General features: G+C 40.5%; 2 protein-coding genes across 4 annotated transcripts; both read left to right on the forward strand.

Annotated features, from left to right (window-relative positions):
* On the forward strand, positions 1-5,543 carry LOC149926598 (sodium-coupled monocarboxylate transporter 1-like). 2 transcript variants are annotated; one of them, XM_090158580.1, is made up of 16 exons: positions 1-31; positions 90-149; positions 1,782-1,963; positions 2,027-2,092; positions 2,163-2,282; positions 2,351-2,416; positions 2,476-2,567; positions 2,639-2,779; positions 2,848-2,977; positions 3,432-3,642; positions 3,720-3,874; positions 4,043-4,287; positions 4,569-4,666; positions 5,042-5,132; positions 5,200-5,286; positions 5,366-5,543. In XM_090158580.1, exons 3-16 carry the CDS (start codon positions 1,823-1,825, stop codon positions 5,445-5,447), a joined length of 1,725 nt encoding a protein of 574 aa, XP_090014706.1. In that variant the 5' UTR covers positions 1-31; positions 90-149; positions 1,782-1,822; the 3' UTR covers positions 5,448-5,543. The 2 variants fall into 2 exon arrangements, with proteins under 2 accessions (XP_090014706.1, XP_090014705.1); XM_090158579.1 differs by lacking the exons at positions 1-31; positions 90-149 and having other exon boundaries at positions 1,486-1,963.
* A 141-nt stretch (positions 5,544-5,684) lies between these two features.
* On the forward strand, positions 5,685-12,668 carry LOC149926599 (tubulin polyglutamylase complex subunit 2). 2 transcript variants are annotated; one of them, XM_090158815.1, is made up of 6 exons: positions 5,718-5,744; positions 5,808-5,887; positions 6,946-7,033; positions 8,537-8,797; positions 8,859-9,022; positions 12,431-12,668. In XM_090158815.1, exons 1-6 carry the CDS (start codon positions 5,729-5,731, stop codon positions 12,560-12,562), a joined length of 741 nt encoding a protein of 246 aa, XP_090014941.1. In that variant the 5' UTR covers positions 5,718-5,728; the 3' UTR covers positions 12,563-12,668. The 2 variants fall into 2 exon arrangements, with proteins under 2 accessions (XP_090014942.1, XP_090014941.1); XM_090158816.1 differs by lacking the exon at positions 5,808-5,887 and having other exon boundaries at positions 5,685-5,744.
* The last annotated feature ends 2 nt before the right edge of the window (positions 12,669-12,670 follow it).

Raw genomic sequence — 12,670 nt, forward strand, 5'->3', positions numbered from 1 at the left:
CGTTGCGGGAGCACTCGCAACGTTGCAGAGGGTATGTGCTTTAGGTTAAACTCTGGCGTAATCTGGCAAAATATCTTTACTCTATTTAGTATTTACTAATTTCTAAAGAGAAGCGAATAAATTGGACCAATTTCTGTGGGATCTGTGACGTAAGAAAATCAGCGGCAGGGAATACGAGGGGCTGATCACTCCGCGTAATCGGTGTACAGAGCCGTACCTTTGACTGTACTAATGGGACTACGCGTAATCTTTGAAGTCCCTGCCTTTGGCAGTGCTAATCTAAGCGTAATCCGGTGTACAGACTTTCTAAGAGTGGTTAGCCCCTCGAGGGAATACGATTTTGATTATGAGACGTTAATGTCACAACAAAATCAAAATTTTAAACTTAATACATGGATTTAAGTTTTGTTTTTCATAAACCAACGTGCTTATGAAGGGAAATAGGCAAATCATAACGAAGCACGAAATATAATATTAAAAAACCCCGATGCTAGAACATTACCACGCTGTATTTAGCGAGCTATTCCATTAGACGATGCAATTTGACCTTCGTAGAAAATTCTGCTATAAGTTAGACACAGATGTTAGAAAATTAAGGTTGGGGATGAGTACTTTTTTACTGGCAATGATGATAGTGCTTTTTCTTTTCATAATATCTTAAACGAAACGTAGAGGCCGTAATTGAAAATCTGCTGGCTTTTTAATCGCGATTATTCGGACTAACCCTATTAAATTATCAATTTCGATACCTTTAACATCATTATTTTGAAAACAATTCTTAAACAATTGACAATGTTTTACGGGGAAAAGTTATTCGTTAGCTCGATTTATCTCCGGAAATATATTCCAGAGTGAACTGGCTAAAACCAAAAATAAATGCGTATTATCCTCGTCGTGTATCGCGGCAATAGTTACTAGTTCCACAGAATAACGGGATCACGCTTAAAGCATACGTAATTAGCGAAATAGATCGACATTGAAACCGTGAGTCGGGTAGAGGAGGAGCCGCGAAGGGAGCTGTTCCCTAGTCATTTCCTTTATATACTCTACCTAACATTCTGGGAAGCGCGAAAAATGTCAATCGCGCGGTCCGTATCGATTACTTCCTTCATTAAGAAACCGATTAGTTTTAGCTAAAACGCCAAGCGGAAAATCCCGCCTCCTTCGAATGCGCCTCAATATGTCTGTTCGCAGTTTTTGTTTTCAACTAGGAATTTTCTCTGTAGGACTCCATTCATCCCCTGTAGAAAAGAATGATTTGGGCTTACCAGCGTGTACATCATTTGCATAGAATATAGTCGAGGGCTAAGCTAAAAAAGTGCATTCGTTTTCGTTACTCTCCAATGAACGTCTCTTGATGAATTGGCAAAATTACGTCAACGACGAATTGCACAATGTGGGGAATACGTCACTTCCGCTTTCCGTCGGTGGTGGTATAGCCCTTATACGCGATGGTCAAATTTCAGATTGGTAAGATAACTCGGGCGTAGGACATCATCTCCTTAGGCGGCCGCTACAAAGTTATAGTTATACCTCGAACGACACTTTTCGCCCAAAGTTCGCGAGTTGCCGAATATCGCCGAGGATACTTCGAATTTTACACTTTTAGCATTTCTCTACGGCGAAGATGATCGAAAAGTTAACTGTTTACGACTATATAGTGGTGATAGGAATGCAGATATTTTGCGCCGGTGCCGGGCTGCTTTTGGGGGGCAAGGGCCCCAAAGACAACACCGTCGAGAATTATATCTTAGGACAGAGAGTCATGGCCCCGATTCCAGTTGGTTTTTCCTTGGTCGCCACGACTTTGTCCGCCGTTGCGATGTCCGGTGGCGTCGGTGAAATTTACCTTTACGGACTCCAGTACTTTTTGCTCAAAGTTGGAGCCGCATTTTCGTGTATCGTGGCTCTTTACCTCTTAGTTCCAGTATTTTTCCAGTATCCATTCATTACTCTCAACGAAGTAAGTGCGCCAACCTTTTTACAAAAGGTAATTTATCGCTTTAACCATTTTTATTCTTTTCAGTACATAGGAATGCGTTTTAGCTCGGCTCTTAGGGTATTTTTTACCATTATTTATCTAGTTGGATACGTAAGTTATCGTTATTCCGTTTCTATTTCGTCGCAATAGGCGCACAATCAGTTGGACTTTTATTTTCCAGATGTTGTACTTAGCCGCTGTTCTGTACGTGCCATCAACCGCTTTGGGAACAGTTTCCGGTTTGCCCTTTTGGGTTGCAGTCATCGTTGCAGGTGGGTTGGTCATCTTCTATTGTTTCGTGGTAAGTGTTTAAAGCTCTATATGTTTCGTGACATTCAATTTTGTAAGACTGGCTCCGAATTTTTCTAGGGTGGTATGAGAGCTATCATTTACACCGATGCCCTTCAATTGATCTTTATGTTAATATGTTTCGTGGTAGGTACAACTTCCAAATTTAATATTGGTATAGATATTGATAAATAAGCGCCTTTAAGGTTGTCATCATACAAGGTAGCATTATTTTAAACAATAATGACAAGGATGTCTTGGAAATCGCGAAAAACGGACAAAGATGGCAAACCTTCCAGTCAGTGTTTCTTTGATTTTCAACAATTGTTTCAAGATTTTAATGTATTTTTAAAATCCCAACAATCTCAGACTGACGGAGGACGACGAAACGCGATATTCCATCTGGTCCATTCTGATCAACGGATTTCTACTGTCCATAAGTACCGTGTGTGCCAGTCAGGCCGGCGTTCAAAGACTGCTCTGCGTAAACAGCTTTGACGATGTGAAAAAGTACACATCTATTTTTTAATATTGAGTCAGGAGTTTATAATTATCATTAACACAAAATTTTTATACAGAACCTTGTACACCGCCGCTATCATGACGATGGTATTTGCCGTTCTTTTGGCTGGAGCTTCTTTAGTCATATTTGCCTACTTTGAAGAATGCGATCCCCTGTTCAGCCAAAGAATTAAACACCCAGACGACGTGAGTAGCGATGTGAATCACGGAACCAAAATCCATAATTAAACAATCCACACAACGAAACAAAATATTACCGAAAGCTAACTTAATTACAGAATAAATTACTTTTTTACATTACTGTTTAATTAGCCTTTTCAGTTTATATGGAGCCACGGTCAACGCGAGAAGCAAACTATTGGATTTTCTTTTGCTGAGCAGACGCTTTGTGTTTTATAACAGCGGATCTGCATAGTAGAAGAAAATCCAACAGGTTATAGACTTTTCGCGTTGGCCGCTACATGGCTCTGTGTAAACAAAAAAAAGGCTAACTGTCCAAATTACCTAATATATTCGAAACCTACTTATTTCATTATTCGCGATTGAAACAAGTATAGGTGGCGTAACGGCACTAGCTTCTCCAAGGCATTTTTCGGCTGCCTACCAATAAATTAGGCTTTAACCAATTTGTTCGTTTTAGTTGCTAGTGTTCTTCATCGCCAAAGCTCTAGATCGGAGCATTCCCGGTTTGAAAGGTTTAGCCGTCGGAGGCATCTTTTGCGGTTCCTTAAGTTCCTTGTCTTCGTACATCAACTCCTTCGCCGCTGTAGCGGTCATCGATTTAGTTAAAGAAATCACTCCGCAGTGGTGCAAAACCGAAAAGATGGCCGTCATCCAATGCCAGGTTTTCAGTGAGTGTTATTAATCTAACCTGGAACTACTTAAAAGTTCAGTTTTAATGATTTGATAACCTTTCTTTTTAACCTAGCTCTCGTATTTGGGTTAATTTGTATCGGTGTGACCTTTGTGGTACCCATACTCGGTGGCGTTACCGATGTATTTCAATCCATGGTCGGCGCGGCTGGAGGCCCTCTACTCGCTGTTCTGTGCTTGGGCATGTTTTCGAGGAGAGTTAATAATTTGGTAAATATCTCCAAGCACGTAGTACAAGCCTATAAAGAAAATATATTGTTTGAAACGACCAGGAAAATATTTATGTTGAAGTGACATCGGAAATGATGAGTCGTCGTAGTTTTTAATTTGGTGTCATTATCGTTTTTTTCCATCATCACGTTCCCGTTTGACCTTTAGGCGGCGTTCGTTTCCATGATAATTGGACTTGTATTGACATTGTGGATCACCATCGGTGCCTTCATCACCGAAATAGAATACGCGACTTTACCCCTCAAGATTAGCGGTTGCAACCTGACCAACATCACCGACAGTTTTAGCAATTCGACGGAAGAAGACGAGTTTGAAACACTGCGTCTTTACATGTGGCCGAATACCATCCTTATCGCGAATTACTGGGAGAACGTCACCAACTTCGGAACCTCGTGAGCGCTCTTGCTGCTTAATTGTTTTGGCCATTTGCAAGCGGGGCTGTACATAGAGGAACATTGGGGCAAAACCCCTAGGCCCGACAAAGATGCCACACGCATTGTTAGAACAGAAGGATGCGCGATTACATAATTTCCCCCGGGTTCCGAAAAGTCTCTGTACGGCCCTGTTTACAAATCCATATCCCTGATTGGTTAGTTGGAAGGCTACCAACTCAAATACCTATGTTTCTGTGAAATATTGCGCGTAAGTATTAATCCATTATCTTCAATTTCAGACACGTATTTTCGCTTTACCGGATGTCCCCTCTTTGGTACGGACCCCTGGGTTTCATGATCACCACGGTGATAGCCCTAATTTGGGGAATATTTTTAGGTAAATATTGACGCCTGCCTGGTTTGAAGACTAAATAGATATATTCCGAAAGTCGATGGGTAGACATTTCCTTCTCCCTGCGTCATAACATCGTCTATTCTATTGTCTTCCCTTATAAAGGTCCACAGAATCGTTAGAATAATTCGGACTGTTTCAGAATTCTAGGTAGCTCCTCCTCTTCCGTCATAAGTGACTCAGGCACACCCTAGCTCTCAAAACGTGATTTCGTATCTCCACCCTCACATTTTAAACGATTTTGTGACTCTTTAAGGTTGGGAGAGAAGACGGAATTGACGTAGGTGTATGAAATAGGGAAAGGCGTTTTTCAACCACTGACTTTCGAAATCTAACAATCTGAACTTTCATAACTTTCAGAGGAAGATCATAATATTGACGAGAGGTTAATAAGTCCTTTATGCAAAAATAAAATTCTTCAGCAAAATAAAAACGGAAACGCAAATGTTGGGTAAGTGTTTGTTTGTAGTTTACCAGTGCACCACGAATGAGCATTTTAACGCGCGTTCTGTTTTCAGCTACATGGACGACAACAAGAATGTCGTCCTGACCAACGCCAAACGTAGCAGATTTCTGTCCCTCGATGTCACGAGGCTACCAGACTTGTAAATTTATTTTACAATGAAATTATTTAGAGATTATTTACGGAAAAAAACCCAAGAGATTATTTTCTGGTATTTTTAGATGCCATCTCGATCAAATTCAATCCATCACGAGGCGGGCCTCGGCACAATTACATAATCAACCATACCAATCTCAACTGTAAGCCAAACGCATATTTCGGGTGTGATTGAGTTATTTAAGGACATATTTACCGGTTTATTTTTAATGTATGTTATGTAGTACCTTATAATGTATTTAAAAAGACGCGTTTCGTAGCGCGATCTTTGTTTTAAATAAAGAAAACTCCCGCCTTTTATTTTACATATCGACCCTATTTCACCTACCCAAAGTTCCACCCGACTAACTTATTGATTATTATTGCGTCCTCGCTAACGTTAGGCTTAAGTAACTATGGCCGCGTTTATAGACAACATTACTCTGGGAATGGTTACTCATTTAGGTAGGAATGGTTCCAATTTTTTGGGTCTTACTGTTATTACAATTAACTAGGAAAGCCTTTCAGAGAAATTAGATTTCGTTCACTCTGTGACGGTCGTGGAAAAAGAACCAGCTGATAAAGTTACGCTAGCATCCTGGGAGCAGGTGAAACGTTTAATCAGAAGTGTATAATATACCTATTATAGAAGAAGAATTTTATTCGCTGGTTCCGTCTGATTTTCCAAAATACGATTCGGAAGATAGACTTGTGCAAAATACATAATATTTATAAAACAATTGCATCGGGATATGGCTTATAAATTAGTCGGCAGTAAATGCTCAGCCTGCCTGATGCGGTATACACTTCCGCGGTTTGACGAGGAAATTTCCTAGAGCCGGCGAATTTACATGCTTCATTTAAACAGGTTTCGTACACGGCCTTGAAAACCTGGAAAAGTCAAGGAATTTTAAATTGTTTCCAAAAGGTCAGGGAAAAGTCGGGGAATGTTTCCAAAAGGTCAGGGAAAAGTCGGGGAATGTTTCCAAAAGGTCAGGGAAAAGTCGGGGAATGTTTCCAAAAGGTCAGGGAATTTGAAAATGTTTCCAAAGGGTCAGGGAATTTGAAAATGTTTCCAAAGGGTCAGGGAATTTGAAAATATTTCCAAAGGGTCAGGGAATTTTAAAATGTTTCCAAAGGGTCAGGGAATTTTAAAATGTTTCCAAAGGGTCAGGGAATTTTAAAATGTTTCCAAAGGGTCAGGGAATTTTAAAATGTTTCCAAAGGGTCAGGGAATTTTAAAATGTTTCCAAAGGGTCAGGGAATTTTAAAATGTTTCCAAAATTAATGTCAGGGAAAAGTCAAGGAATTTGAAAATGGTCCAAAAGAGTAAGGGAATTTTAAAATGGGTCCCAAAAAAAATCAGTCAAAACTACCGTCAAATAAATTTTTGAAAGATGTATTAAAAATACATCATAAATATTTTTAAAGATTTTACCTCAAACCATTCATTTATTTTACAACAATTGTCAAGCAAAATTTGGCAAATTCGTCAGGGAAAACCTGTAAGTGTCAGGAAATTTAATTCCGGAAATTTTGTACGAACCCTGTTAAAGTACGTATAGATGGATGCTTCTCTCGTAAGAGACCTATTATATATTTCTGGTTGAAACAATTACTTCGCGTCAGTTACGAGGTCTTTGATATTTGGCTTTTGTTTTCGTAGAGGAATGGTTGCTTGTTGCCAATTGACATGAAAATGTTCTACGCCGCGACAGACGGCATTCATATTCAGTGGACCATGAAAATCGCAGGTGCTTCTGAAAATTATTAATATAAAGTACCGGTTGATTAGCTTCGAAGGTTCACGTTTTGAATTTCAACAGAGGTAAAACGTGATCGGTAGACTAACATTAATATTTACTGATATAGACAGTTTTGTATACCGTTACTTGATTCTTGAACTAATTACTACAGGGACTTAGACTAATTAATACAGCGCGAAAAAACTCTCCTTCGTATCCCTCTATCGGGAAAATAGGTGTAACAGTGACTGCGCAAACGCGAAGATTTCACAACGAGCGGGCATATTTAAAAACCATACACGCAAATAGAATGTGGTTTATTTTCGCCTGTTCTCGAACTAAAAGTGTACTCTTTTTAACTTAAAACATTTTATTCCGGCCCAGAAACTATTCGCTTGTTCCGGAGTATTGGGGTTACTCTTTTTACTCCTTCTGAAAAGGAGGTGTTAAGAGAGTAAATCGGATTTTGTCGGAATTTATCTGCTAAAAAGGCCACAGGCAGCCATTTTGGAAAAACGTTTTTACTCAGACTCGAACTATTCGCCAGCACGGAATCGGAGTAAAATAACGTCATAGTGTTTCTCTTCTTACCAGAAATGTTTTCTGTTCTTACCCTACTACGAAATCCCGGTTCAAGCTGTTTTTGAACATGGCCGCACTTGATACCTTCGCGTTTGCGCAGAGCAAATTTATCTGCTAAAAAGGCCACAGGCAGCCGTTTTGGAAAAACATTTTTATTCAGACTCGAACGATTCGCCAGCACGAAATCGGAGTAAAATGACGTCATAGTGTTACTCTTCTTACCCTACTACGAAATCCCGGAACAAGCTGTTTTTAAACATGGCCGCACTTGATACCTTCGCGTTTGCGCAGAGCAAGTTACAGTTACGTATTGTTTAGTCGAAAGAGGGATCGGAAGAAATGGGTTTTACGTTAGAGGGGAGCCGAAACGTCCCTGCCGTTAATTAGTACAAGCTTGATTGTATTTATACTTGGGCGCTATATACGTTATTTTTATGTAGGAATTAAAAAACAAACGGTAGTAATTTTCATTGGCTTGTTGACTTTGGTCAATAATGGGACTTTAAGGTTCTTAGACTAGTACCAAAAGTGACATAATTACCAAAAGTGTGACAATCCCTACACTTTCGTATGCTAAAGGTTTAATGAATGCTCGACTCGAGATCGACCGCATAAAAGACCATTTACTGTCGTCTTTCTGGATCTTTTTTAGTCTATGGTATTATATCGTAGGTAGATGGCGATAGCATCTCCACAGAATGACGAAAAGTCACACCAACTTTGACCAGTGCTACTTAGTTCCTCCGTTCCTCACTATGAGGCGTTATTTGTTGGTTTTAACTTCCTTCCCTCCCCAAGGCATACTTCCCCTTCTCCCCTCCCAACTTGTATTTCGCTCGTAACATTAATTAGGAAATAGGTCCGATTGTCACACTTTAGGTAATTATGTCACTTTTGCTAGTACTCGATAAAGAAACACACCAATTGTAGGTGAGGCGTCCTTGATAGGAGTTATCGAAATAAATTCGCTGAAGAAGTTGGTTCGAGTGACGCCGAAGAGACAAGGAATTCACTCTCAACTACCGACGGTTTTGGACATTGAGAGCGATTCCGTCGATGATGAAGCCGTGAATGGCAGACCTCGGAAACCTCGCTTCAGGGACAGATGTCGAGCTTTCCTCCTGGATCCTTGCCAGGGCAACGGGAAGGTGTGCGTCGTGTTTCCGGCAGCTACGACTGCCGGATTAATAGGTGGGTTACTAAATTTACTTGAGCCACAACGTGAACCGGCGCTAAGACTCGAAATTTATAGAGAAGAGCCAAAACAATGGCAGCGTGTGGTTCCAGGATCGCTCATTGGACTGGCATTATATGGCTCCCGATTTCTCTTCGTACCTGAGATTAGCCGTTCTACATTTCGGTATCTCCCATTGGCAGTGCGCCTTGACGCCGTGGGGAGCCCCCCTGCGAACAAAGGTAAGCCTCGTTGAATACCGTTAGCCAGGCTCCCACTAGAACTTAAAACTCTGAGTAAGTAGATTTCAATGACAGTTTCAACAGATCAAATTTATAGAAACTGGTTTCAAGCGATTGTATGAGTTGGGAATATTAAAACCAGAGTTATATCTTGGAGGAGAGAAGTATTCTGGAGTGGAAAAGTCGAGCGCCACCTGCGGCTTTGTAAAATTCCCATCATGCTCTTTTTGGTCGGACGTCATCAAGCCAGAATGATGGCAGATAAATCTGACGTCCGACCAAAAACCGGTTTAACCGGGGTAGTCTGGGTAATTCTAACAGCAATAGGCGGGAAAGGACGTTCTTATTACCGCTATGGGATTTTCCACTCCAGAATACTTCCTTTCTCCAAGGTTATATATCGGATTTCAGAACTCCGGGTAAACTTTATCATTAGATGGTGGCTCCGTCTATTTATCTTGTTACGGCCGTTTCTAAGTGGTCCGTACTCCGATAAAGGTTTTTTTAAAAGACTAGCTGAGGCGCGCGGATGTTCAGCTAGTTGTCTTAGAGGCATTCATTATTAAATGGAATAAGACCAACTTTCTAATCCATGTGCAAACAGGTACCATTGGCCATAATAAAGTAATGACAAACAGTTTTAGATGTTGAATAAAATGAAAACAACGATAGTTAAAAGTGCACAAGAAAATTTTATTATTAAAAGTTAAGCCCGACTAGTTTCGGCCGAGTTATTACGCCGTCATCACACATAACATCGGTAAACTGTACTGTAAGGGAAACTATAAAAATAGTCTGATCTTGGACGAATAAATAAGGTCTGATACTGTTCCAAATAAAGTGAGAAAAAAAACTTTGTCGTCACGAATGCTTTTAATTATTGAAATTAAAGATATAAATTCCGACAATCCCAGGAATTGATTCAAAATTTTCGAATCCGGTCTGTAGCTAATATGGAACATTTTCTCAAAAACCAATACGTGGATATGCGCTTATTGTACGTATATGGGTTCAAGGAAATAGTCTAGAAGCTCAAAGATGGTACCAGGCAGTGGCGTAACTAGGGACCCGCAGAGCCCGCGACCGCGGGGGGGCCCATGACATTTTCACAAAATAGGGGGCCCTTTCGTCTTAAGAATTAATTTTTTGCTACGAAAATTGTACTAACGCTTGATAACCAATAAAAAAGTTATTTTTTATAAAGGACCCTTTTGATATCCTGCGGGGGGGGGGGGGGCAAACGTGGTCGTTACGCCACTGGTACCAGGAGCAGATTCCTCAAAGACGAGTGCCTGATAGACTCACATTCGAGGCTATAGATAGATGGCTAAGACAAAGCTGACAAAAACAAGCAGCTAGCGCTCCGGAATTATTGTAATTTCAGCTTGGTCTAAGCCGTCTATGATCTATCTCGAACGTCCGTCGAACAGGAAATTACAGGACAGTAGAAAGCGCAACAGACGTATGATATAAGATTACAGATGTGAACTATATTGAAACAAGGTGTTTATGTCTTTATTTGGTTTTTGTACAAGTCAAACTTCGGGATAATTTGGTTGCATGGTTCGGGCTCTAAGGTTGTAGCGGGTGGGAAGAGTGGTCAGCGGCTGGACGTGCTGCTTAACTCTATCATTAGCCACGGTATACACTGAGAAAACGTGGGGCAGAGCCTATTTTCACGCCACACGAGTGATTTACTTTTTTAAACCAATAAGAACCTAGTAGCAACAAACACAGCACCCCACACAAGGAGAACGTAACCCGTCAAAGGTCGGGCATTTTCTTGCGTACATTTTTCAATGGTTAGACGCTTTAGCGCCTGCTGCCGTCGGAAGGGGGAAATTCGGAAATTATCTTCCCCCTTTCCGTAAAACGTTCAGTGTAAAGGCTCGTCCAATGAAATTTGTACACAACCCTGCGTTAGCGTGTTTAAAGGCTAGCTGCGTTCTCCTTGTGTTTGTTGCTCTTAGTATGAACGAAGTCGGAAATGATGTCATTTTAGGGCAAGATAGTTTATTACCACGAGTTCGCGAAATGACTTTTTTTTAAACTAGGCTAATACCCAAGGCACCACCGTAGGCCCAAGTCATCTAGCGACTTCTAATGCCTTAAACAGGTGGCCGGGTTACAATACGTAGGACTTCTTACGGACGGTTCGCGTTATTTTGTTTTAAAAAAGGTTTGAAGTTAATTCCAATCTTTTGAAAGTGATTCTATCGAGTGTATGTGAGGTTTTTAACAATTTACATACAAACTATCTCTGAAAATCTAAGCCTCGGTGATAATTTGGTATATTATTATTAAATAATAAAGACTCTGTTAAAATTTATTATATTAATAACTATTCTAATAATAATGATATTAATGATAAATACTGCTAAAAGGAAAAATAACCATAACCAAAGATAACATAGAACACGGTACCCTAGATTCGAATTCTGAGAGCTTTCTGATTGACGGCACGTGTTACTCGAAAAATCAGCCTCTATCGCTTGCTGTGTGTTATACACTCTTTTACGCGCGTCTTTCCCCCCATCAAGGACCCTCCCACGATTTTCTCCACAGGCAGCTGCCATAGACGTACTGCACGTAGCTCTTCCGTGGAAAGTTCTTTCCCCCAAAGCCCGTTATATCGCGTGTAGCACGGTAATGGCGTCATAAAAGTTGGTTACCATGGTACCTATGGAGCTAATGTTTTTGGAGTGCCAGCAGGAAGAGGGTAAAAACTATTGACTACGCGCGAGGCAGTTATTTCGAATCTAGGGTACGAGGTTTATAATACCTTTGCCATAATAACTAAAGCTTCGACTGCTAATAAATAATAGCCGAGTTCTACGTGTCGAAAGTCGTGCATTTTCTTGTGTACCGTTTTCATTGGTTAGTGCCTGCTGCCGTCGGAAGGGGAAAATTCCAAAATTATCTTCCCCCTTTCCGTAAAACGTTCAGCGTAAAGGCCCGTCCAATGAAATTTTTACACAAAACTGCGTTAGCGTGTTTAAAGGGTAGCTGCGTTCTCCTTGTGTTTGTTGCTCCTAGGTAGCAGTGACGGTTAAAAATTCCACCCCATTTATTTTACCGTCTATACATCTAGCTTGAAGCACTTCTGATATTAACTATAACCATAAGTCTATTATATATCTTCTATAAGTTTGTCCCTTTGGGGAATATTTTACTGAGAGCTAGTAACGGAGTGACGTCATCATAAGAAGAAAATCTCCCCCTAGCGAGGTGCTGGCAAAGGCTACGTGTGACGCGTTAGCTAGCTGACGGAAAACGGTGACGAAGCCAGTAATGCAATCTGTCATATGAATAGCTCTCAGTAAAATTTTTGCGTGTGAAGAATAAGAAATGTCAAACTTATGTAACAAAATTATACACTCATGCTATAACTTAATGTTCTTACTGCAGCAACTTTTGCAAATATGCGCTTCTAACCGTTTGGCCCTCGATGTTGGCGACACTGAGAGAAAATCCAAGAATGGCCATGGGCCGTCAACGCAAGATTTTCTATCCATGATGAAAACGTCAAAGCTTAGCTAGGATATGTTTTTACGAGCGGTAATTAGCTTTTATACTTAATCTTCTACATCTACATTTTGTCAAAGCTCCAGCTCAATGTCGAAATTCTATCTGGCACAACTTTGCAAT

Source organism: Leiobunum rupestre, chromosome 9 (assembly GCF_980474605.1).
Source record: "Leiobunum rupestre chromosome 9, qqLeiRupe1.1.hap1, whole genome shotgun sequence".
NCBI lineage: Eukaryota > Metazoa > Arthropoda > Arachnida > Opiliones > Sclerosomatidae > Leiobunum > Leiobunum rupestre.

What these genes read in the sequence shown, in the direction of transcription:
- LOC149926598 (XM_090158579.1), top strand. Translation starts at nt 1,628, where the DNA reads ATGATCGAAAAGTTAACTGTTTACGACTATATAGTGGTGATAGGAATG. An exon ending in GTCACCAACTTCGGAACCTC is followed by an intron (nt 4,288 to 4,568) that starts GTGAGCGCTCTT and finishes CTTCAATTTCAG; the next exon opens with ACACGTATTTTCGCTTTACC. An exon ending in GTCACGAGGCTACCAGACTT is followed by an intron (nt 5,287 to 5,365) that starts GTAAATTTATTT and finishes TGGTATTTTTAG; the next exon opens with ATGCCATCTCGATCAAATTC.
- LOC149926599 (XM_090158815.1), top strand. An exon ending in GTGGACCATGAAAATCGCAG is followed by an intron (nt 7,034 to 8,536) that starts GTGCTTCTGAAA and finishes CACCAATTGTAG; the next exon opens with GTGAGGCGTCCTTGATAGGA. An exon ending in GAGCCCCCCTGCGAACAAAG is followed by an intron (nt 9,023 to 12,430) that starts GTAAGCCTCGTT and finishes TTCTTACTGCAG; the next exon opens with CAACTTTTGCAAATATGCGC.